The sequence below is a fragment of the Cygnus olor genome, chromosome 6 (genome assembly GCF_009769625.2).
Source record: "Cygnus olor isolate bCygOlo1 chromosome 6, bCygOlo1.pri.v2, whole genome shotgun sequence".
Classification (NCBI taxonomy): domain Eukaryota; kingdom Metazoa; phylum Chordata; class Aves; order Anseriformes; family Anatidae; genus Cygnus; species Cygnus olor.
In genome coordinates, this window is record NC_049174.1 from 2,020,904 (window position 1) to 2,048,215 (window position 27,312).

The 27,312-nt window shown below is 36.9% G+C and overlaps 1 protein-coding gene across 12 annotated transcripts in view; it reads right to left on the bottom strand.

The window, feature by feature from the left end:
- SLC39A10 (solute carrier family 39 member 10) overlaps window positions 1–27,312 on the bottom strand; it is an 89,548-nt gene that overhangs the window by 4,936 nt on the left and 57,300 nt on the right. For 9 of the 12 annotated variants that reach the window (XM_040562703.1, XM_040562706.1, XM_040562701.1 and 6 more), the window contains 8 exons: window positions 16,040–17,110; window positions 14,748–14,949; window positions 8,845–9,014; window positions 7,679–7,897; window positions 6,336–6,456; window positions 4,343–4,711; window positions 2,520–2,600; window positions 829–1,019 (listed from right to left, as the gene is read on the bottom strand). In XM_040562703.1, the coding sequence (XP_040418637.1) occupies window positions 829–1,019; window positions 2,520–2,600; window positions 4,343–4,711; window positions 6,336–6,456; window positions 7,679–7,897; window positions 8,845–9,014; window positions 14,748–14,949; window positions 16,040–17,101 (2,415 nt within the window). In that variant the 5' untranslated portion in view covers window positions 17,102–17,110. Of the gene's footprint in view, window positions 1–828; window positions 1,020–2,519; window positions 2,601–4,342; window positions 4,712–6,335; window positions 6,457–7,678; window positions 7,898–8,844; window positions 9,015–14,747; window positions 14,950–16,039; window positions 17,111–24,457; window positions 24,479–27,312 lie in introns of those variants that run through there. The other 3 variants (XM_040562707.1, XM_040562708.1, XM_040562709.1) reach the window with 2 other exon arrangements.

Below are 27,312 nucleotides of genomic sequence, written 5' to 3' on the forward strand. Positions count from 1 at the left end.
CTGCCTTCCTTTGCTGTCTTCAGTCAGGGTACATATAGGAAAAAAATATCAGCCACAGAACTTAAAACAATGGATTATTCAGTAATTACAAGTTATAGCTGAACATCTGAAGTTGCATGAAAAATCATTCTCAACTTGGCAGCCACTCTCTTCAGCGAGCCCTGGAAAGGACTCATTTACCTTATAATAGATTGACTTCATCACTAGAGTGTATTTACTAAAGTTTTCTATAATGACGAGAAATATCCCATTTTTGACTGTCTTTCTTTGCCAAGACAGCTTCTGTGATATCAGGAAATTCATCACAAACTGAACCTTTGTTTCCAGCAGTCTTAGCTAACGCTTCAAGGATACCACTAAGGGTGAGAAACCAGGCTAGGAAGTAGCAACTACTGGCCACAGAGGCTGAGGGGAGAAGGATCTTCATAATGTCACCTGCTTTACTTAGCACCAGGAGACTAATACAATCAGCCCACCTCAGAGCACATCAGACATCTGACAGCCTCATGAACAGTGACAAAGAAGTGATGCTGTTCCAATGAGAACTGCTGAAACCCAAAGCCTGTGTGTGTCTGTGGCTTACACTAACTGAAAGATGCCTGCTTGCTTTGACAAGTCTGCCAGTGAGAATCAAACACCATTTTGTACCAGTTAACTTTTGGGGAAGATGTTAAAAAAAAAAAAAACAAATGGTTTGAAAATAGGATAGTCAGCACAAATGTATGCAGAAGATATTTGTCACAACAAAAAATGTTCCATGGTAGATGCCATTTCAAATCCTAGCTTGAAGCAGGGAATGCCAAGAAGACAGAATCATAATCACCTTACCATATCAACCAGTGCCACATAAAGGAACATGCCTGCAGTGACCGCGAAGATCCACAAGGTGATGTTGTTCGCGTACTGTCCCACCGCTGTGCCTATCAGCATCCCTATATAAGCCATCATGGCAGACAGGAGGTTGTACACGATAGCTTGCTTTACCGTCATACCAGCCTTAAGAAGCACAGCAAAATCACCTGAGGAGGAGAGAGAACAAGGGGGTTTAGTACTGGTAGTCCCCAGGAGAGCAAATAGGTAAATTAGCCTACATTTACTATCTCAGCAACCCAAGGCACTGCCGAAGTAAAATGCTCCTAGAGGCTCAAAGGAAGATTGGGCAAAAGGATTATGAAAGCTCTTATAACAAAACGATTTATGTGCAGCAAGTCCTTGGTTACAATATGATTTAAAGGTGCCTATTCATCATGCTGATTGACAGAAAGGTATTAGTGATTAACTGTTAAAGGTTCATAGAGGAATCTAGATCTGGTACTCCCACAGAATACAACACGTCTGTAGACAGACTTGCCTTTACTTCACAGAGGTTGGTCATTGCACATGAAAACAGAGGTTTAGTTTTGACCAATGCCTGTTACCTATATACATCTTACCCTGCAAATTCAAGAGGATAATGAGGCATCAGTTCCCACAGAAGGTGACAATGAATTTGAGAAATAAGGTACTAGGAAAAGGAACAGTTACATTCAGAAGGAATGACTTTGCATTCATGAATGTTTGCTGGTTTAAAATATGCCAGATAAACCTGTGTTACTTTGAATTTGGACCACCTCTGCTAAAATTGCTGATGGAGTTAGATGTTCTATAAAGATCTAAATTTTCAGCTCTTACCCAGCTAGTAGTTTTACTCCCTTCTAACTGAACTCTTATGAATATGAGTGAAAGATGATACATAGTTAATAGGGTAATGAATATATTATTCCTGTGTCAGATATTCTAGAAATTAATTGCTCAATCTCGAATCAGAATCCAGAGCATATACAGTGAACTACGATATAGCACCACTGTATATTGTATAGCACCACAAATATCTTCTCTATTGTCCCATCTGCACCCATTACTTACCTTGTGCTTTGTATTTACCTATGTAAAGTTCTTTTCACCTGTCACCTCTATGGATATTTGACTGTGATTACATACACAGTTTAATCCAGCACAATTTCAGGTTATAGGCTGAATAATAATCCAATACCTACAGAATTTATCTAAATAGTCATCCACACCTACTGGACTTGGTGATAACTGGTAGGAAGCATCTTCTGAAGATCTCCACAAAGAATTTTGCTAATTCATTTAACCTTCTATAATATACCATAGGATGTGTGACTTTTTTTTTTTTTTTTTTTTTTAAAGACAATGCCATGTGGACTAGTGTGAGACTATATAAACTGCAGAGGTATAACACCAAAAACATGTACTCTATACTCCTAAGAACATTTTTAAAACACATTCAAAAAAGCTTCATGGAACAGCTCTAGCTAGATGCCTGCCAAACTAATCTTGTATTAATATTCTCTTTACGTACACTGAAATAATACTGCTCAATCACTCCTGAAGTTCTGGTCACCCTTACAGCAACAGCACTGCATTATGCTTACCAGGATAAGTATCACAACAGCTTTTAGATACGTATTTCATCCAGCTGAAGATGAAACACATCAGTTTATACAATTAGTTACCTAATTCATGGGGAAGCTCGTGACAAAATACTGCTATAGATGTACTGATTCCTCCTGTCAGTCCAGCACTAAAAGCTGCTCCTGGAAGAAAAAAAAAAATTTAAAAAAAGATACAAATGGTATTTTACTATTTCAAGGCAGCAAATTTAATCAACAGACTTCATAAAATTACTCGTTTGCTAAAATGCACACTAATAGTTTTTTCATTACACTGGAAGTATCCCGGATGTGCATTAACACTGCATACTTTATTGCTTAGTTCATCTGAAGAGCAAATCCCGAGATAGAACACAACTGAGAGACATAAAGGCAACAAGCTAATAAACTGCATCACTTCTACATTTTGAATGCATCTCAAGTTTATTAGGGTAATTATGAGTGCACATGAGCAACAGGATGGCTCTCTCCTTTCCAAGTTGGAAATCCAAACTCTTGTAATCCACAAGCTCTCTATTTCTTTAATGCTTATTCCTAAAGCACAATGTTTTCAGCAACAGGAATAAGCCTAACTTGGAAGTTAATAAGGAGAAAAACTTTTGTGTAAGATTCTTTTAGTAACTTTTGTGTAAGCTAATTTAATTTAATCAACTTTAAGTTCATGCCTTAAATCATTCTGAGATGAGAAAACTGACATTAAATTTCTGTACCATAGCAGAGAAAGGTACAAGAAGAGCCTGTAGTAAGCAGTCAAAACAGTAAATACAGTAGAAAAAAAGGCACAACCTTAAGATAGAGGAAATTTAACTCTCCTCAGGGAAATATGGATTCCTCATAACTTGATATACATTAAAAAGATTAATACAAACATTTCTAAAACTGTACCAAACAATCAGGCGGTTGGGCTTGACACAGGAATATTTAGAAATGGAGTTTTAATACAGTGAAGCTTTCAACAGATGGCGTAGTGATTCTTTTTGGCTTTAGAAGCCACTGTCAAAATGTCTTACCAATTCAACATGAAAAATAAAGAAGTTCATTTTTATAAAATATGGTTTCTTTTTAAAATAAAAAAAGAGAAAGTGGAGATACTGTAGTAGATTCCATTGTTAACTCAAAACCCTAATAAAGAGCTAATCCCCTATGCTTCTTTTGACTTGTAATGATGTGTTAAAATTAATGTGTTTTACAGTTCAAATCACATTTAGAGGTTTATAATAATTGAAGCTGTAATCTAATCAAATTTGTAATTGTTCCAATTTCTCTGTTTGGTAGTTTAATCTACATTTGGCTAGAGATAAATCTATACTAACTGTAATCCGAAATAATACTTTGCTGAAATAAGAATAAAATTATCATAAGGAGTACTTTTTTGAGTACCTGATTCATTTATTAATGCATATATATGGAGTCAGGAGTACCTGACTCATTTATTAATGCATATATATTATTTATAAATACTATATAATTATGTGTTATTGATAATATACATATTATTATTATAAATAAATATAAGTAACAACAAATAGCATTTCTTATGTCTTACTTTGAGGCAAATACTGAGACCCAGACAACAAATACGCACTACCGGTGCTCCTTAATTCACAAAGGAGTTACTCGGCACCTATCTTTATCTGACAGATTGCTACTGTTACGAATGCCAACAGAGTAATCTTGGTAGAAGCAGTCACTGAATATTAACAGAAGGAAGATGACAATTACAGCTGATGGCCTTTTAATTCCTGCTCTGAAGGAGACTAAACAATGCCAGTAACCACAGAAGCTAACTGGAAATCTTCCCTGTGATCACTGCTAAGTAAAATACGACCGAAGTTACTCAACGTGAGGAGAAAAACTGTTGAAAAATACTCAGTGTTTTTGCCTACCTATTGCTAAGCCGTCACTGAAGTTGTGAATTCCATCTCCCATAATTACCATCCAAGCAATATTAGCTATCCCTGTATCTTTCAGGTCTTTTCCAGAATGACAGTGGCCATGGGAATGATGCGAATGTTTGTGATGGCAGTGGTGACTGTGTTTCCTAGCTATCATTTTATCTTCACCATGGCTGTCGTACTCTGAATCGTGAACATCATGCTCTTGAGCAGCATGTAAAACATCATTGTGAGGATGGTGCATGTTGTTTTCTTCTTCTACAGACAAAAAGTTTTTGGGAGGGGATTCCAGCTGGCCATCTAAGTCAGTCAGTTCAGTTTCATTAAGTCGATCTTCAGATAAAACCGAGTCATCTGCTCCTACATTGTAGTCAATTGAGAGAAACACTGCATTAATTCTTATTAAAATATATCCAGCAACTACTGCAACATTAAGCTAAGAATTTAATTGCTTTGTGAAAGCAAAAATAGTGTTTTAACACATCCTAATCTAATAACTGTGTGATTAACATTCTGTCAATGAATAAATAAATCCCATTACCCTATTTTTCAGTGATTTGCATATACAGCATTCCAAAGTCTCCACTGTGTGGCAGCAGCTATGCACCCATAGCACACGAAGTCTGTTTTAGCCTGACCTAGGTGTACATTGTGATTTTGCTACTGACAAAGTTCATGGTTGAACATTGGAAAAGGAGAGTTGCCAGCACCATAACAACGTCTTACATGCTGCAGATGGAACTCTGCACATACAGGACACTGAAGCATAGCAGGATCTGCTGCTGATACAACAGATCTTTAAACAGCTTCTGTACTGCAAGCGTCTTTGTGACAGACACTTGTGTCATACAGGAAACTCCTTTAATGTAACTCATTACCCTGCCAGTAACCAAAGCCATTTTTATAAAGACAAACTGAAAACAATGCAGAAGGCATATGTGTATAAATTCTAAGTTTACTAATATTTCTGAAATATTGTTAAATAAAAGGAAGGGGCAATATGTGCTCCAGGAGACAAAACCAATTACAGAAAAAACATTTCTGGACAATGAGTTTATTAGCTTAAAATAACTCAACAAAAATATTCAAGAGTCAGAAAAAAAAAGTAGAGGGAATTATAAAAATGGCACAGAGTACCTATGCAGCAGACAATGCGTTTCTATATAAACAAGCTCTTAAACATAACTTGGAGGGCTGTTTAAAGCCTTTCTGCTCTATGTCAGTTCTCCAAATCTCATTTTAAGTTGTTTGAATGGAGAAGGCTGCAGACCTAACACTCCCTACGACGAACCATTCAAATTAACAAAATTGCATTTGTATAAATTATAGCGCATGTATTCTTCATCAACAAATGAATTCAGCAGCCACACTGGCAACAGGAACGCAAGTTTACAAAGCAAAGCTCTTCCCCTTGTCTTGTCCCTTCGAGACGTGTGTTATGGCATTCCTTCTGGGTTCATACTGCACAAGCATTCAAATTATCATGAAGGAATAGTATATGAAAATTGTTTTGGATCCTTGAGAAACATCCAAGATATTTGATTATATTTATGAGAAGAAATTAATTTTGCTTAGCCTTCTTGGCCAAACTGTAATTGGTCAGAGGATAGAATCTTTAAAGTGTAATAGTTTATCATACTTCAAGTTGTGTGCCTTAATTTTTGATCTAGTTTTTGCCAGGTCTGAGCTAGCTGGGCCCAGCTTAACCAAGCGCTTAACAAAAATAAAGAATTGCAGCCACCCGAAAACCCTGACTGCTTCAGAAGTCTGAGAACCATTTGTAGGATATATTAGGAAGTGTTCATGGTACTCTCAGATCTCAGGAAAACAAAATATATATAGCACAGGGAAAGTCAAGTCTTATTAACAATGATTTGCATAATAGCAGCACAACTGTACAAGAGGTTACATGCTACATGCCATAGGTTACAAGCCATTACTTTGAATGTCATAAACAGAGAAAATTCTGAAAACAAACACCTACCTGCAAGGGGTTTGAGCTGAAGCCAGTCAGCATCTGGTCTATTATTTAATTTGTGATCTGAGAGTTTCCTTCCAATTGGTGATTCTTCAGTCTGTTTTTTCTTGCACCATTTCTGCTGACTCTGCAACAGAAAACAATTAACATTGGATTTGTAAAAGGACATCAACAGAAATGAAAAAATTGAAGTATTGCCAAAAACATCTTAAAAACAGACTACCACACACATGCACAATTTCACTTCAGTAACAGAGTACATAATTGCAAAGAACATTGTAACAGCCAAGAAACACATATACCTGGAGTCATTGCATTTACTTATTTTGTTCAAGAAAGCAAGCATGCAGCAAGAACAGCTCCTGTTTTGTTCAATTTTAAAAGTTTATACTCCTACAACTTCCTCATATTTTCCTTTAGAGAAAATCTTGCTATCTTCCTGTCTGCACCCCATACCACAAGGATTATAGTTTTGCCAAAGCAACTTAGGAGATTTAACTATTTAATTAATCTCAGAGATATACCCAACGGAATAGCTTTTATCTTTTCATCAGAAGATCTAAGAAATGCCTCCTCCAACACAGAAAATCTTTTGCTGCCTGTCCAGATGAGGCAGCAAGTTTGATGCGAATGAAACTAGAAAAACCAGAGAAATTTTTGCTCACTCTTCTTGGGAGCAGATATAGTCATTTTCATAAAAGTGTACTTAATGATGACTGCTGAAATAATATGGCTCTTTGGTGGCTTGAATTTCCACTGACTTACATACCTCTGCAAGTACTCTATCTCCTTTTATACCACCACGAATACAGCCTGCTTCCACACCTAAAAATCCAATCCTTTCTTTTCAGGGAAGCAAGTAACAATTTAACTGACACTGTACAGAAAGCAGAAGGTCTGCAATTTTCTACTGTGACTACTGCTGTTACACTGGCATCATTAGTTGAGAGCATACAGTTACATTTCTCCTAAATTGTCTGACAATTGTTTTGCTCTATTATCAGTTCTTTCTTACATACTTCCTTTTGTCTTTTTGCAAAGAGATCATAGCATTCTGAGGAAAGAGCTGTAATTTCTTATATTTAGAGAGATACCTCAGTAGATGTTGCCAAAAGCCTGGTATTTTCCCCATCAGATTTCTACTTTGTCTCCCCAGATTACTTTGTTAAGAAAAGCAACCTGTTTTAGAATGGGTTTCCTCACATGAAATCAAATGGAACACGCATTAGTGGCATGTGTGTATGTTTACAGAATAATGAATCACCACGCAGACAATCCCTCAACACTCATGAAGATACATTCAGGTAAAAAGATTTTTTTTTAAAGTAGCACACAATTTTACTGCATACCTTTTGTTTATTGTAATGCTTGTACATTCTTATACAATGTTCAATGATGAACAAAACATAAATGCCTCCGAGTGCCACAAGACCTTTCAACACTGGATCATTTTCTTCTAGAAAGCCTTCAGTCCCTATTCCATGTGCGTGGGCATGTCGATGAGAATGCCTGTGTTCATGAATGTGACCTTGACCATGGTGGTGGCTGTGGTTGTGGCCTCCATGTGACTAAAGGAGAGAAAGCAGTAACACTGTGTGACCTGGTGCAACTGGGAGACTGGAACGGCTCTGACCTCAGATGGCAAAATATGTAACCTCTCTAGAAAAGTAGTACCAAAAACATTTTAGAAGATTATTGTCATACAGATATGTTTTACCACAGAAAATTTTCATTAGGCTATTTATTACTCTAATATTCCTCCGGGTAATTTTTAGGAGGGGGAAAAACAAAGAAGCTTCAGCTTTTTTTCTGACTAAAAAGTGCTAAATGCTAAAACTGAGAACACGTAGGAAAATCACAGTTACTGTTGCTACTGTCCCACTAACAACCAAGCCTCATGTTTTTAACTATTACAGTCAATTATAACCTTAACTCTGATCTGCAATACAAATTAAAAAAATATATATTTAAAAAATCTGTATTAAAGTTTACAAAAAGAAAACTTATTAACGTTAGTCTTTTTGTTGAAAGGATAAAGTTAAGTTTTAGAAAACATTTCCCTTTTTTTCTAACAATTATGGCATACTGTCACAAATTAAAAACTGCTTACCTTCCCCAACAGTTTGGACAATTTCTTGATTCATTACATTAGAAGTTAATTTCTCCCCAAACGCTAGTAATCAGTAAGCTGTATCCCCTGAAATACTTTCAGGTGGTATTGATACACAAGTATCAAAAGAAAGTAATACTACTAAGTTTAAAGTACTCTTCTTGGTCTCAAGCATTTTAAAATATTTTTAAAGTTAGGTTATGAATATGCAACTGCAATTACATTTATTTATTAGTAACACGTATATATTTTGTTTTTAATGGAAAGGCTCAAATACTGTTTCAGGATGTCCATCAGTCAAGCCAATCTACTACACCTGCAAACATTTATTAGTTGACACTTGTCAAACAGTTCCTTCTAAATTCTATATGCACTTGAATAAAAGGTAAGGAAAGCAATACTTACATGTGGCAACAGATGGAGTAGAGCATCTCCACTCATTGTTCCTACAGCCAGAGCTACCAAGAAAGTTAGAAGAAATTTGAAGCACCATTGGTTAATGATGGGAATCAAGATCACACCTAGCAAGGAAAGCAGGCTAATGACGGTGATAGAGATGATACCACAAAACCAGGCTGTGGGAAGAAATGGATACAGAAAGCTTATCAGAATAATACTTGTAAAACTTTTAAGACTGATTAATGACTTTCAATTGTGTCTTAAGAAGGTGACTTTCCTTTAACCTAACTTGGGTGATTGTTCATTCAAAAGGTGCTGAAAATATGAAGATAGTACCCAAGTCCACAGCAAAAGATACACAGGCTTATTCACTGTGCAATATATTGAAAAACGTTAGAAGACAATCGGCTAAGGGAACAGAACAGCCCAGCTCTTCTTACTGACTGCAAGCCCCCTGTTTAGCTCTGCAGTTCATTCATGAAACATGAAAAACCCAGATTTCATGCTGGAACAAAAACATCTTGGCTATTTTTCTCAACTTACTATGACTCTATGGGCACTAATTCATATTTAACATTTGTTTTCAATTAGATTCTGGTGGAAATTGTAGCTGGAGTAAGTATTTCTCCCCCTTTGATAGCAGTAACATGTTCAGTTAGGCACCATTCTCTTCATCTGGTGCTCTGAAAGATACATTTTTACTTATGAGAAAAAATGTAAGACAACCTTTGACAGAGAAACCTTAAAATCAAATGCTAAGAACTTAAAAAGAACTGAAAGCAACTTGCTACCGACAAGAAACAGTTTGTATTTTTCTGAGGACCTCTACTCTTGTCATTAGAGGAAACAGTGATAATGGCATAGGGTACAATCAACATAATCCTGCTAGTTAAAGACGTGCCAATTTCTACATGACAAGGAATGACAGAAGAAACAGATTCTGAGAACAACGAAACATGCTTCTTGCTGTCAGAATCTCGCCCTAGTACAATACTTTCTTCTACTTTTCTTGTCCTATCAGGGAAACTTCAAAGAACAGTAAAAAATGTTTAGTTCCAATAGCACAGTTCATAAGGTTCACAGTCCCAAAGACAGGAATAGTTGGTGGCTCCAAGTATTAATGATTTACCTCTTTTCAATATCACAGCAATACATGTAAAAATAGAAACGTATTTACAACACAAAATAGAGATTTACATGGAGAATTATTAAACTAATATTCACATACGGTATTATCTGTAAATATAATTGAAAAAGAAAAGAAACAAACTTCTGTGACACTGATAGTGTGATAGTGTCACTATGCATTGTAACATGTTACAATGACATGGAGTGAGCAAACAGTTACCTCTGCTGAACAATTTCCATTAGAGGCTCCCATTTTACAAATATTAACTGCTTGGGCTGAGATCTTTCAACAATATAATTTCCTGAAGCTGAACTTTTTAATTATTTGTTTCAAGTTTTAATCTAAATGCTTCAGGTATTTCCAGTTTTCTTCCTAGCTTCACTCTTTATCGAAAATGTCTACGCAATTTGCAAGCTTCAATGAAAGTTAGCAACTTCTGATTTTAAAATCAGAAGTGTCTCTGTACTTTGGTACAGGATCTGACTTCCCTCAAGTTTGTGAAGTTCTGCTCATTTTTCACCAAGCAGGGAAAAACATCTTGGGAAATGGGTGTGGGGAAATGAGAAGAGAGGAAAGGAAGATTATATATTTCAATGAGCAGCTGCAACATACCACTTGGCAGTCAAATGTCCCAAGAATTCTATTTGTACAAAAAACGCAACAGATTGGATTTAACAAGACTTTGCCACTAGAACTGTGTCTGCTGCAGCCTGTCTGGTTCAACACCGAAACTTACAACATCTGCTGTTTCACCTGTGTTGGGGGATACTCATTCTTACCAAGTCTGTATCTCCCATGACAGTGCAGAAAAGGAAACAAACCAATTCAAACGCACAGGTTACAAGAACATATCCAACAGGAGAAACTGACTGGAAAAAGCTTTAGAAAGCGTGCAGCATATACTAGAATGGGCATTGACACTGAGAAGAAAACAGGAAGTTGGTGAAAAGGCAAGGACTGCAATCACATGAGGAACTAAAGAACATAAGTCAGAAAACAGGAATACGAAGTAGGTCTAGAGTGGAAGCAGGACCCTGCAAACCAGAATACTGTCGCTACACAACCCTGAATCATCCCCAGAACACTTTGATCATGTACACTCGATGACCAAGCCCTGCTGAAAGAAACAGCAGAGATGGACATGTAACTCAATACCAAATTGTAACGTGCATGCTCAAGTTGCCCAAATTAAAGTTAACAGCCAGTTGGCAGGACACTGGATCTCCGATCTGGACACAGATGTCCTGATGTTAAGTGCCAGGTTAAATGACCAACAGCCTTACATGGAGACCAAAAACAGAGGCTATGTATACTGGCCGAAGTTTCATCATGGCACAGATTTGGCAGACACATCTCTGAAGGGCGTACATACCTTTTTGAATGATAGAGTATCTAAACATGGCACCCTGATTAAGATGAGGCACATGAGAATGAGAATACAGAATCTGTGCACCACTCTGAAGCTGATGGTCAAAATCAGAAGCTGTTAAAACAGCTGTTTAAACTCTTTAAAATGGTATGGATCCAAAATTATCAGCAAAAGGTTGCTGTCAAATCAAACGACAAGAAATATACGCAAAACCAGCATATGACCCCACAGTTACATACACGTACAAGCTTATTCTGATAAAGTTATCTCCTGAGATGAAAAGGACTACATTAAGACCTCTGAAAAAAAATCTGACAAAATTTTATTGAAGGATTTCATGCAGTTGCAGTGTCCAAAACACTAAAATATCATGGAAGTAGGCCTAATGTGCAATATTAAGAACACTGCAATAGCTCGTAAGTTATAGAAGATCTCTGTGTATAACAGCCCAAGGAATACTAGATAAGGCTTGGTCAATGAAGTGAAGTTATTAAGTACTGGCTTATAATTTTCTTCTGGAAAAAAAAATAAAACAAGAGGGAGGTGATCCAAAAATTTCCTCTGTGAGGGACCTCTGTTTGAACACTGCATAGTAAACAAAACGTGGCTGTTCTGCATCACATTTGCAGAGCTATTTGTAAATTAAAACAGACCAGAAGGACAGTAAGGTAGATTCCTTAGAAGGCTGAGAAAGGTTATCTATCTGCAAGCTTTCAGAAGAAAACAAGCTAATAGCAAGGCTCCAATGCAGCAAAGCCTTCCTGCATTCAGGGAATGGTAAGGTCCAGGGAATGCTGTCTGATCTGAAATACCTTTAAACAGCAGCCCTAGCTGATCCCTGACTTGAAAAAATTGCTCATTGTTTACTTACATCATTTCTCAGTGCTGCCCCTTTTGTGAGAGGCTAGGTTCTCAATCCAGGTATACATTACAGTACTTCATAGACAAGTAGGTGAATTATATTCTCAAATGTAACTTCTTTCACTTGAGATGTAAACATGGTTTTACTCTATAGGTACATAGCATAAGCACACTAAAAGACCCTTGCCAATATCTATGGCAATTACACCATTCATGCTAACAGTGAGCTGCTACAACTCCTGGCCCTGCTTCTGAAGAACTGAATCAAGCAATTGTGGTAGCATCAATCCGTTCACAGTCAACCAAGCGACAGCTGTAGATCTAATGATTTCAGTGAACTGAACTTAGAAAAGAAAAAAAAAAATACAAGTGGCAGTTTGTCCAGTAACTATAGCAACATACATTCTCAAATGATTTCAAAGTACAGGAAAAACATGGTGTTTCTCAAATGTGGAAAGCCGATTCTCTGTTCCAATGTTAAGAATATGTCTACTTACTGATTCCCAATCATTCAAACCGAAAAAATGAAGTTAAATGAGAAGCTTCACTAGTTTTACCACATTCAGGATCTACCTCTCTCGCTGACTGACAGCTGTGTGTCAGCAGCTAGACAGTCCACACAGAGAAGTTAGAGGGGAAAAATAACATACATCACACAACCCTCTTCAGTACAGCCCTGTTAAGTATCTAGAAGTTCAGTAATCAAAGAGATTAGTTTGATTCATATTCGGATGCACGCTTACTTTTGAATTGCCTAGGAACCCTGGATGATGATAATGCCCCCTCTTCCGATAGGTATACCATGAAAACTCAGTTGTAGATATAAAGCCCTTGAAAATCCTCTATTAAGATGTTACAGAATTATCCACAATTGCAGGTACAAAACTCAACATGGTTATCTAAGTTTTTGGTCACCTGTTAATTAAATTATTTCACTTTAGAAAACTGCACTGTCAGACCCAATGAAAACCTTACAAGTTAGTGTAAGTGAATAGAAGCAGCACCAGTCTATTGCATATTTGGAAAGGTTTAATTAATACTGAAGAAAAAAAATCAAATATCTAGTGTTTTTAAAAAATCTGCATCCTCCTAACTTTAACAAGCATTTCTATCTAAGAAAGTTTACATTAACCTGGGCAAGAACACATTTTCATTTTAGCAGAATCTCACAACCTACAGGTTAACAGTTACTCTGTGATATTCATCCCACGCCTCCCTCAATCCTCAAATACCAGTTAAGACTTGTTATTTTGTGATTCACTGCCTTACTTGAAAAGCAAAAATGATTATTACATCACCTGAAGTCTCATTCTAGTTAGTAGAACAGTATACATGACATTGTTAGATATCATGATTTATCATTATCTACATCAAGTTGACCTGTTTCAGAAGTTACTGTTTGTTTACAGAGCCAAATTAATTTTTTTTTTGTTTACAATTAACTGGCTAATGTTATTTATACTCAAAATACCAAAAAACATGTTAAATGTCCACAGTAAGGTTCACTTATTTTGCTAATTAAGTCTTGTCAAACGTTAAAGGATCTTCATGCCTAGTTATTCATCAACTCTCTTCCTCATTATATAGAAAGAAAATGAGTTCTTTTTAGAAGAAGCACTCGGCTGCATAAACTTTCTAATTAAACTGGTTCAAAGTATGTGCAACATGACAGTTTCGTGCATGGTTTCAACATCTTAATTGGCAGAAAATGCTTAAAGCCGTTCTACAAATCCTCTTGGTAATAAGGCAATGCAAGGGTCAACTCTTACTACAATGAGACCACCCCAGAAAACAAGTGATTTGCTGCCACACAAAATATACAGCATATCTGATTTACAGCCATCTCAAGAGTAAATGAGATACCGTCTCTCTATAGGAGATTTACATGTAACAAGCTAATCTTTCTTTCTTAATGATGCTGGAGTCATTAAAAATAATTACTAGCACTGCATTCTTTCCAACAGTTATTAACATCTATCAGAATGTAGTTACTTCAAGCTTCGTTTCTCACAATGTTAATACACGCTTATGTACTAATCAATATTCACGTCCCCAATACTTTTTAGATTTATAATAGTTCACTACAGTTAAAACACCTGTCAACAGTTCCATCAGAATTTATGAAAAAGACGTAACACTTTGAATGATGGAAACAATCCAAACTGTGGGCAGACGTGTATCTCTAAAGGTGTTTTTATCTCCAAGGATTTTGTATGTTGCCTATACTCCTACTATAAGAGTCCAGTATCTAAATATAGGTGGGAAGAATCCAGGCCAAAATGTCTGTTATGCCTAATAAAAGGTAAGAAGAAAGATGGTTTCCTGAGCCATGGTCATTTTGGAGAAGCTATGATAGCACCGAACAGGATGCTGTATCTCCTGACTTAAATGAACATGTTGTCTCAAATTTCTTCTAACTGAGATGTTAAATTTCAATCATTCCTTTACTATACAGTCAATGTTAAGTTGTATGACATTTCAAGCTTTTCTTCAAAGTTAACATTCACAATACAAAAAATAATTGAAAGCCTTTGGATGTTACACACCTACCTGAAGCACCTGTTTTATCTTTATTCTGAATTGATGCAGTTTTACTTTTCATAAGATCTTCAAGCTCATCATAATGTACAATACAAAGCCGCCTCTCAATTTGGTATAGCAGAGCAGGACACATGTATGTAAACAATTCAGGAGATATTGGAGAGCTGGTTTCCAGACCATAATGTTGTAGCAGCTGGGTAACATTCAAGCACTGCAAGCAAATTGTACAAAGAAATTAAATGTGAAAGCAACTATTTCATTAAAAACTACAGTTGTGGAAAATTTAGCTTATAATTTCATAACACACAACGGAAAAGCAAAAAACTCTGGCCCACAACATTCCATCAGAGCTAAAACATGCCTAAACTAATTTACGTGGTTTATGAGGGGAAACAAGCAGTAAGTGTATCTGTATTATACAACTCAGTCTCCAAACACCTATATAATTTTTGATAAATGTCAATCAAAATGAGTTTCCATGTTCTTTGCAATCACACAAGTACAAGCACTGAAGAAATAACAACAGAAGAGTGGAAGAACAAAAATCCTAAATAGGTTCTCTAATACTTCTCTCTACCTATTAACCTTCTGTGTTTGGAGTTTCACTTGTAAATCTCTAACTCAGCATTCACTCCAACCTTTTTTATCCTAACTGTTACATTAAAAATCATGATTATCAAACCATTCTGCTTGTGTAGTTAACTGTGAGGGGGAAGGGAAAGTAAACTTATGGTCCTGGCAGAAACAGTGGATGCTGAAAGGAGAAATGGAAGAATAGGCTTACACCAAGCACAGTACTACAGAAGTTGCATCTATATTGCTTCACATTCTTTTAGGACAAAGAAATTACAGACACATTGGAAAATATACAGGTGTTTCTTTTACGAAAAAGTCTCTGTGCAGTTTCCAAAAACGTTAATAGTCTTAGATTTAGATAGAAGTCCAAAAAACACAGGGAGGGGAAAAAGGTGCTCATGAATTTTGGGAAGGGAAAAAAAAAAAAAAAAAAAAAAACAAACACAACCACCTGAAAGCAAGGTATCTTAGAAAATTTGAAGTATCGCCTTTAAACAGAGATAAGCAGGCAAGATACCCTGAGAAAAGATGGATGATGGGCAGGCAGACATGAAAACCCACGAAGTAAACTCAATATTGTGGCACTGACCTCTTAGAGTTTTCACTCTGCCTGTATTATGCAACTGACACAAACATTTCCTTCTGCTTTACTTGTGGGTATGCATCTTCAATTATTATTTAAAAACAGTAAAGGTGAACTTGCTGGTTCTCCATTTCATACTCACCTCTTCACGATCACGTTCATCTTCATTATGATCCTTATGACTCCGTGCTGAAAAAGTAGTGTGTTTTCTTACACTCATCTGCTTACGAGGTGCCTCTCGCTTGCTGGTATGATGTCCATCCTCATTACCTAGACTGGAATCTTGATGTCCATGACTAGCAGAATGGTCACTACTGTGTTCATGATGGTGTACATGCATATGAGATGCATCATGTACGTGATCATGTTTATGAACACGATTGTGCTCATACTGATCACCTGGATGATGATCTGGAGCATAGTCTTGCGTAGTATCTCCTGAAGTCTCACTGATTTTCTTTCGTTTCTTCTTCTGTTTCCGTTGTTTTCTTTCACGCTGATCCTGTGTTGTGTTTGTCTCTGTTGAAGGTCCATGGTTCTGTTCTCCACGCTCACTATGACCAACTGAATCATTGCGAGAATGATGCGTACCATTATGGTCAAGATGATGATGCAGATGAGGATGGTGATGATGGTGATGGTGACTCTGGTCATGAATATGTTTCCCATCACCTTTGATAGATGACAGTGCTGCATCTCTCTCATGGTCACATTTATGATTTCTCTTTGCAGCCATACCAACCGTGGTTTGATTTTCTGAATCTGAGTGGCTATGAGGATGGTTATGAGAGTGAAAATGCTTTCCTTCCTGTACATCTAAAGCATATAGGTGAGAAACATGATCATGGCCAATATCATCATGATTTATCACCACTACTCTTACTTCTCCTAAACCAAGGCTTATTAACAGTTTTTCCAGGCCAAAAAAGGATAATCTTCCATTTTCACCGAAACGATCAAAAATCTTTTCAATGTAGTATTTTTGCTCATTTTCAGCTTCCAATGCTGAAAATTTACTTGGCATAGATTCTGTTCCTGCATTCTGGTGGTAGGGTGCCTCTGAGATCTGATAGTAATTATGGTAGTGTACACGTTCCTCTTCAGGACCATGGTCGTGTCCATCTTCATGGCAATGATTGCACTGATGAAAAATAAATGTCAGCAAACAAATGATGCAAAATTTTGTGTGCATGTGTACCTTCATCTCTGTTTCCTACAAGAAACACAAGGGGAAGCACTTAGGTGTAAAAGCAGTCTTGGTATTATGCTCATTGCGGTACTTATTTGCACTAACAGACTTACAAATCTTTTTAGATATTAGCATTAACAGAATAACAATTGCAATATTTTTACTGCAGAAATTGTATTAATGTACTTCTCTTACACAACAGTAACACAGGCTCTGTATATTTAAGATATGTAGCCTTATATGCCATACTTACAGGAAACAGTTACAAGAAAAAGATAAACATTTACAGTCAGTCATAACAGAACATTTAGTGTATGTTTTCAGAGGCGTCTATGCTTATGGTAAGCTGTAATACTGAAAACCTCATTAAAACAACTTAAAGAATAAAAAGGGCTCAAAATAACACTATTGCCTCTATTTTCTTATACAGGGGATGGTGGGAAGATAACAATTGAAAACCCAAACATCATTTATTATTCTCTTATGCACAGCTAAACTACTTCCACTAAATACGCATACTGCACAATTCCCAATTTTAATAGGTAACTAGTGATTTAAAAACAATTTGTCAATAACCAACTTAAATGTATTGCTAATAAATGTTATTATCTTTAGTACTTCGTTTGCATGAGTTTACTGGTCCCAAAGATCTACGTGGATGTTAATTTAAAAAGAAGGTTCTACAGAAACCTCTCTAGGCAACTCAAAATACGATTCTATGCTGACACACACTAAGACAGTAGTTTGAAATGATTTTCAGGAATTGCATCATCAAGGCAATGTTATTTGCTATTTAGCATTAAATGTAAGTAACTTAATATTCAACATCAGATAATGATGACACTTGACAAGTTTAATGTATTCTGAGTTGAAAACAATTCACCACTTGACAAAATATGGCAGCTTTATTTTGTTTAAAATATGCTAGCAAAAATACAAAATTTGAATAATTATTTTAACACAAACTTTAAGAAAAAATCCAAGTTTACGTTAAAATGAGTTTACATCAAACTTGAAAGCTAAAGATAAATCAAGAACTACATTTTATGGCTTTATTTTCTGCAGACTTATTTTTGGGTAAAGAATATCCTCTAAAATACATGTTAAAAAAATCATCCAAACACTGCCAAGGCTTGCTAGCGACACCTAATTTGTTCTGTTTGGTACAATGCAAGGTAAAATGTGCATCATTTACAGCAGTTCTCCTAGATACAGGTAGCAGATAACCATGCTCTCCTATCAGCAAAGAAACAGAGAGAAAAGGGAAGAAGCATGGACCTTCCCAATCAATCTGAACAGTTTAATGATTGAACAGTTTAATGTTGTTGACTGAAAAAAAAGGAGTAAATACAGAAGTAGGGCTTTTACATAACTAGTTATATACCGAATACAGTTGAGGAGGAAACAAGAGCTGAGAGGTGGACGGAGTTGAGAGCTTTCTGCTTCTGTATATCCAGATGCTGCCGAACACTAGCAAATGCAAGGACATAAAGTAATAGGCAAACAGATCAAGTATGCTTTGATCTTGTTCTACACTGAAAGCAGTTTTAGTTGCCTATGAGCGTAGAGCTGTATGACCGATGGTGCTTTCACTAAGATGCCAAGTGATCTGGTCAATCTATCCTAAAACGAGATTGAGTTGCAGACAAGAAATGGTAAGTGTACTTGTCCTTCTTTAGCTCAGCTGCTAATTGTGTTCTGTGAAAACTGATGAGAAATGTGCTTTATAGCAACCCACTAACATTTTCAATCCATTTTCACTTCTTAAAGTATTAGCTCAATGTTTTGCCCTTAAGTGCCTGCAATCACATTGTTGCATATGCACACGTACACACAACAATGTTGGAAGCTCTTATATTTCCAACAGGTTGACAAAGAAATCAAAAAAGGAAAGGGTTACTTTTTAGTAATTTTATATAGCTAATAAACAGAATCACAGAATCGTCTAGGTTGGAAGAGACCTCCAAGATCATCTAGTCCAACCTCTGTCCTAACACTAACAAGACCTCCACTAAACCATATCACTAAGGACTACATCTAAACGTCTTTTAAAGACCTCCAGGGATGGTGACTCGACCACTTCCCTGGGCAGCCCATTCCAATGCTTAATAACCCTTTCGGTAAAGAAGTTCTTCCTAATATCCAACCCAAACCTCCACTGGCGCAACTTTAGCCCATTCCCCCTCGTCCTGTCACCAGGCACGTGGGAGAATAGACCAACCCCCACCTCTCTACAGCCTCCTTTAAGGTACTTATAGAGAGCGATGAGGTCTCCCCTGAGCCTCCTCTTCTCCAGGCTGAACAACCCCAGCTCCCTCAGCCGCTCCTCATAAGACTTGTTCTCCAGACCCCTCACCAGCTTCATTGCCCTTCTCTGGACTCGCTCGAGCACCTTGATGTCCTTCTTGTAGTGAGGGGCCCAAAACTGAACACAGTACTCGAGGTGCGGCCTCACCAGAGCCGAGTACAGGGGGACAATCACCTCCCTAGACCTGCTGGCCACACTGCTTCTTATACAAACCAGGATGCTGTTGGCCTTCTTGGCCACCTGAGCACACTGCTGGCTCATATTCAGCTGCCTATCAACCAGTACTCCCAGGCCCTTCTCTGCCAGGCAGCTTTCCAACCACTCATCTCCCAGCCTGTAGTGCTGCTTGGGGTTGTTGTGCCCCAGGTGCAGGACCCGGCACTTGGCCTTGTTGAACCTCATACAGTTGGCCTCAGCCCATCGGTCCAGCCTATCCAGATCCTCCTGCAGAGCCTTCCTGCCCTCGAGCAGATCGACACACGCACCTAACTTGGTGTCATCTGCCAACTTACTGAGGGTGCACTCGATCCCCTCGTCCAGGTCATCGATAAAGATATTAAAAAGGACTGGCCCCAGCACTGAGCCCTGGGGGACTCCACTAGTAACCGGCCTCCAACTGGATTTGACTCCATTCACCACAACTCTTTGGGCCCGGCCATCCAGCCAGTTTTTAACCCAACGAAGCATACGCCAGTCGATTTAACGATTTAACACATTTAACACATTAGACTGGAGGAAAATTCTTCTATTAACCTCTACAAATATACAACACTACAAATCTATATCTATATATCTATATATAATCTATATCTATACAACTCTACAAATATACAAGACCAAAATTCACCTCTCACTGGAGACTCAATTGCTTGCAAGGTTAAGAAAAAAGCAAACTTTTCTTTCGCAATACTGACCTAGTTACAGAAGTAAGATTGGAAGAGTATCATTCAACTGGAGGCATTGGTATCAAAATTGACGCTAGAAACATCAGAAAGATCAATGGCTAATCATTTTACACTACTGTTCTATATTTATAAACAACTGTTCTATCAGTCTTGAATGACTGTACAGACTGTCTCCAGCCCAAGCTTGTACACTGCAGTGAATGATTTAAAGGCTGTGACAAACCATTTCAGTAAGTTCAGTATGACAAGTTCAACCTCAAATTTATTGTGATTACTTTTATACAATCTTTTGCACTCACAGAGTCTATTTAAGGCATTTTTAATGTTCTCATAAATATATCACTGGGATTAATACAGAAACATTAAAAGCATTTCAAAACACCTTCCAGAAGCTTCTTCTATTCTCCTTTGAGGCAGCAGTTAAGTGCAAAGCTGTTGCTGGTAGAGTAGGAAGAAGCAGGTTACATATCTTCATCCAAGTATCATTGGACTGAGTCAACCCTCAGATTGTACGATTGTCTGGAAACTTATTCTACAACCTTTAAATAAAAGACCACGTGCTCCTTCTCACACAGTCTGGGAGCCTGGGCTCTGCAAATTGCATCATATCCCAGGAAGCAGAAACAATCTGGCAGTACGTAAAGATACTGGATCAGGCATATGGCTGATGACAGATCAGCAGAGCTCCACATTTCTATAGGGATATGCCAATTTTCATCAACTGAGGATTTACAATGTGGAATGTTACTTAATGTGAAGAGCAGGTTCAAGGTCTGAAGTTAGCAGTTAAGGTACATGTAAGACAAATGAAAGCCCAGGAGAAACATGAATGCATATATGTATGCTTGCACAGACAATGGCAGCACTAGGTAAGTGCATGCAATACACTGTAATTCTTTAGCAAATTGTTTATTATTTAACTTCTGTTTCTCACCACTGAAAACTGCAACTCAACTGTAAGTAAAATTCAGTTACTCAAAGTATACTACTTTTGTAGTTAAGACCTTTTCTCCCCTTTTGCCACATAACGGTAATATAATCAGAACAAGCAAAGTCAAACTACTCCCATTTAAACAAGCACAATCCAGACTAAAATATCTCTACCAGGAAATTCATGACTAAAGCATGATAAGCATGATCATAATCCTTTTCACAACCTCATGATCTTTTTCATGTGACTGTCTCATACAATACTACTAATATATTACTTTGAAATTTCGGTCATGCATCTCTAATTGTGGTATTTAGCTTTGAATGGTACCTTTTTCCATGCCCTAATGGTTAAAATAGTTTGTAATTTATGATCATGATTCACTGCTCAAATACAAGAGCTGAGCATTATCAGACTCATTTCAAAATCAATTTAGATGTCTATTTTCAATACAACTAATAAGAATCCCGGCACAGTATTTTTAAGTCTTCTAGAAGTTTTCTGTATCTTCTATTTCAATCCTTCTGTTAAAGAAGACACTAACAAAACATACTTAGCCATCCTAAGAAGTCTCAGACAGAACTAATAAGAGTAATTGTTTCTTCTTTACACATGCTTCATTAACATCTAAGCAACTGTAAATAGCTCTCATCAGGCAGTATGCCAGACAACATTCGTATGTATAAAATACCAGAAAGCTGAAGTCCAAATTTGATACACTTCAGCGACACAGAATTGTATATAGCTGATCTCAGCATAAGCATATTATGACTCTTGAATCCCCACAAAAGAACATGGGAAAGCAGCTCGAGGACAAGGCTACAAAGTTGAAAAAGAATCCTGCTATTACTGCTGGCAGCCTTTGCCTTATTTCAAGCACTTATTTGACTCCTGCTGCCGCCCCTCCTTCCTTGAGGGAACTCAATGGCCAGGCACCCAACAGGGAAGATGTAAGGGAAAACATCCCCCAGCTGGTCTTGGGTCAGAAACGACAGCGCCCAGAACCCACAGGCCCCATTGGGAACTAACAGCACCCACTATGTTGCATTGAACTGTGAAGAAGAGCAAGAGAAGGCTTCCAGGATGCACTCAGGCAGCAGGACAACCCCACACCAAGTCAGGCTTCAAAGGTATGATAAACGTGTACATCTACAGTGGGTAAGATAAATAAATAGTCCTGCCATACCAACTGGCATTCCTGTAAATGCAACAGTACTGCCAAATGCATCCCCTCACCTCCTCATTCATCACTAAAAGCAAACTATTCAGACTAAATGCAGTTGTGATTGCGCATCCATATACACAGTTTGTGAATCAAAGGCCTGAGGTGAAAGAACCCGAGCAGTACATCAACTAAAGTTCTTCTCCGTACGGAAAACTCACACTATTTCCATGCTAAGCAATTCCCTGTAGCATTTCCTCTATTAAATACGCCTTTGATCAAAGTGGGTATTTCTAGAGGCTTTTCACTAAGTTCCCCTTGAATTCCTGAAACTTCTTCACAGTGCCTAACATTTGATCTGTTCTTCCACTTCATACCGATAGCACTTTACTTTTTCACAAGGCGTCATTTAAAACCTGGAATTAACATGATTTGGGGGAATGTTTTTGCTTACTTCTCATTAACTGCTTTACTGAAACTAGAAGACTAGTTCGATAGCCAGGCTTTACTTAACAGCAACCTTTGATTCCAATAACGTGGTCATATAAAATCCAAACTCAGCTGAAAATTTAAACCTAGTGTTTAAGTGTTTGCAACCCACATACCACAGCATTTTTGTTAGTGTATAACAGTGTCTAGTTTAAGTGTCCAACTTTCTCTTTCCCTCCTTTCTCTTGTCTGTTCCCAACAATTTTAGTAATCAAAAACATTTTTGTAACAAACACACTAGATATCAGCCCTACCAAATATTTTATTTTAGTTTCTCTCCATTTGGCCCTTTCATTCTAACTGCAGAAGATCAGATTCTGGAAACTCCATTTGAAAAACATTCAGGATTTTAGTTACTCAGCTTGAATGCCACCATAACTGAAGTGCCTTAACAGGACTTCACCAACGACCAGAAATTTCACACAGAACAAAAATACCAAACACACACTTCAGCTAAAACCAGAGGACTGAAACTGACAAACACGCTAAAAATAAAGACAAACCAATGTTCTTACCAAACTAAGACGTTTGCTTTGTTCAGCACTGGAAATTCAAGCAATTGTATCATTTCTTTCTATTAACAACTGCTCAGAGTAACACCAGTATATTTATTTTCAGATGCAAGATAAATATTTCTTGAAATAAAGCTACTGACTACATAAAGACACTTTCTTATACTTCCCGAAACTTAGAATTCTTTCTTATATTGCAGATATTTACTCCAATTTACTTGCAGGAGAGATGCCTGCAGTTCTCCACCACCTCTCCATTAACTGCAGTACTCAATACTAATATACAGTTCAAAAAAGGCTGGAATGGAAGAATCCAAATAATCTACTCTTTTTTTTCCTACTTTTTTTTTTTTAAGCAATGAATCTAGTACTCATTTTCAGGGTCAGTTATTAAAAAAATAAATAAAATCTTAAAGAGAAATGAATGTATTGCTGTGACACTTTAAGAAATCCATGAAAGCACTTAATAGTCTCATTTTGCTATACTAGTCTTTTGCTGATGTTAGCATCTGAATATACAAATAGGAAAACATTTTACATATGTAAGAAGTTATAATTATCTATCCCTTAACTTTCGTTCTCACCCATCTCCTGTATTTTCTTCCCTCTTCAAATTCAGCGAAACAGGTTTGCGGATATAAGTAAAACTCATTCATTTGAAAATCTACAGCCTAGTAGGAGTGGCTCACTCTAAGAACAGACCATTACCTAGTTGATCTAAGCCATATTTGCCAAGTTAATACCAGATAAGACACAGAAAGCATTCATGCATAACTAAACACATTGTGAACACCTTTTCAAAATCTGAAATGTGAACTATTTGAAATATCAAATCCCAAGCATACTAGACAATGATCCTAAACTACTACAGTAGCAATCTATCTACTAGTTCAGTTGTCCAGAAAGGGGCATTTATTTTATTTTGAAGGGAAAACAACTTCATAGTGTTCTTCAGAAGGACAACTACTTGCAATGAATTGCTGAATACAGGATCCTTTTCAGAGCTCAAAATAACATAAAACCCATCAAAACAGTTCAAGTTTTTAAGTGTTATTTCTGCTTACCCAAGAATTAATTTTTAGTCTTTTGTATATACACTGCACATCTATTAATGCACAAAATATATAATGGAACTGGCTAGATCTTCTGTCAACATTCTGTTGTTCAGTTTGGTCCTATTAGGATACTGGTGCTTGCAAGAATGAAATACTTTAAAAGATTAACAAGGTATGTTTGCATTTTAGCATTTTATTTTTCCACTGAAAATAAGCAAATGTTTTTGTTCAAGCTATGGCTGAAGTTCAACAAATATTTTAAGATAGTGTTGCCCCTAATGCAGTAGTCCTGCCTTCCCCCACTGTTTCATTCATTCATTCCCCTAAAACCATTTCTGTATACCAGCACATTTGTTTGCTGATCTGTTCACTGTGCAGCTGTACAATTAGATTCTGCCAAAAAACAGCCCAGAAAAAGGAAAAAAAAAAAAAAAGATTATTTTCAAGGCAGATTACTTTTCCTATCTGGTTTGCTGTGCAGCTGCACAAACACTGCAGACCACACAAAGAGCAATCTTGCTTTTGCTGGCAACTCCACCTCACAGAGTTGGTTGATTTGTAGCCTAACAGAGTATTTTGGCTATAGCACAAACACAACTGGCTATCTCAAAATGCACTCCAATAACAGTGAAAAAAACAGTGGACAAGTTTCATATTGAAACTCATTTTAAATTAATTTCTCCAACTCCCCCCTCAACACAGAATGTAATAATGTTTATAATAAAGCGCTAAGACCAGTGACCATTTTTATTCTTACTCTAACTTAAACCACTATACCTATCTCATCCTTGTAGTATGTTAAAACACATGCACTAATGTTAAAAGGTGTATCTTTGATATGTGTTCAATTCCTACATTACTACAATTTAAAAAGTAAGTCACAGCTATGATCCAAAAAGGAGTTAAGCATGGCTACTGTTAAGCTGAGGACTTCTCTCCCTTTCCTTAGAAATATTAATTTACAAAAGCTACCAAGTTCAAAACTCCCTTTAAAGTTCAGACTGAGGCATGTTTCTTTTCATATGTGCTCAGCCAGATCAGTGCCTGGCAGATTATGATGCTTAATGAACATTTCTAGAACTTGAAAGGTTGCAAATTTTTTACTTGACAACATATACCATTCATAAAAATCTGTACTTCTAAACAAGAAATTTAATTAATGAGCCACCATCACAGACTTTTGTAAGACCCTACATCAACATGACATTCAAATTCTTCTTAGCAAATTGATTCCCAGTACAAAACCAAGGAACAACCACCGTTTCCTTAGGTAAGAACACAAATTCTTTTTCCTTTGGGTGTGAAGGAAATTTTTGAGAAAATGGGTGACTCCTGGGACCACACACATCTCAAGTCACTTGGCTCAAGAACAGTTGTGGGAGACAATGTTTGTAAAGACATCTCAGCATATCCAAAATTAACATTCAACCTAACGTGTGACAAAAAATAGTCGTACACATTTCAACATGAGGATCTGCCTAGTATGTGGCCAGCTCAATCAAAGCGTGCCATTCCCATCCCATTCCAAGTAAACTTCTACAGAAGTTATGACATTACCTAACTGTCATTTACTTTAAGCAAGATTATTGTTAAAGATCTACATGGCTTATAGGACTGTGTGATGACTTAGGCAACAACAAATCACTCAGGATGAACCACTAACTTTCCTTAACAAGGTATCAGAACAGCTTCAAAGCGACAACTTTGAAATGACTGAATAAAATTGTATTTAATAACACTATTACTCTTACTGCAGGATTAGATATAAAAAAGGGGAAAGGAAGCAGAATCCTTACGGCCTTAATCTAAAGTGCAAGCAGAATTGTCTTCTTAGCCTAACAACTTACAAAAACTGAAAGCAAGAACTTAAGTCTTAAAAATACTATCTATATGTCCTTCCCTGTGTCCATCACCTTGCAAGTGCATGTATATTCTGACAGCAACACAGACAAGCAAGGAGAGAAACTGTGAAAAGAAAGAAAGACGACACTATCTGTTTTAGAAAACCTACTTTATAATTAGATACATCTAGCCTAGGCTATGTTGTGCAGGATTGCACTTGATCTAATATCAGTTGCTGGCTTTTACAGTAACTGTAATTCTAGGCTTTCTTCTTCTAGTACCTCTCCTGAAAAAGGAGGCTCCCTTATCACTTCCTTGAGCATCACACCGTGTATTCTCTACTGTAATTTTAATCATAAGGATTTTTCTGGACTAACCGCTGATTTGAAATCACCACTCTTCTCAGTGGGATCATTAGGACATTACTGTTTCCTGTGTCACTCCTTGAATCACTGAAGTCTTTCATTTCCGTTGTTTCTTTGTGTTATTTTTCCCCCCACTATTGGGGGCTTTCTTCAGTTTACATGAGATCTATTACTTCTCAAGGCTCTATGTAATTTCTATAATCCACTCCTGTAAAGCAACACATTTTATCACAACTCCACTACTCTGACGCATCTTCCCAATCACCTGACACTTGACAATTTTAGTTAATAAGAATGCATAAAAAGTGAACCAACTTCTTGTGATTTTTCCAGTATCACATTTTGACTGTCAACAGTTTAAAAAAAAAAACCACAACCAAACCAAACAAAAAAACAAGAACTACCTGCTGTCTCTTAACATTTAACACAAGTGATCAGTAAATGTATCTCAAAACAAATCCAGGATTTTGGAAGAAAAATACCTTCCAAACTATCAAGAGTCATATTACACAAAAGGTGGCATAAATAAAATAATAAAATCTTTTTTCCACTTTTCAACTTACAGAAATGGTTAGGCTATATCACTGAAATTGTGGGTTATCTAATTTCTCTGAGAAAGATGTTTTATGCTCTTTTCCACTATTAGTGGAAATCAAA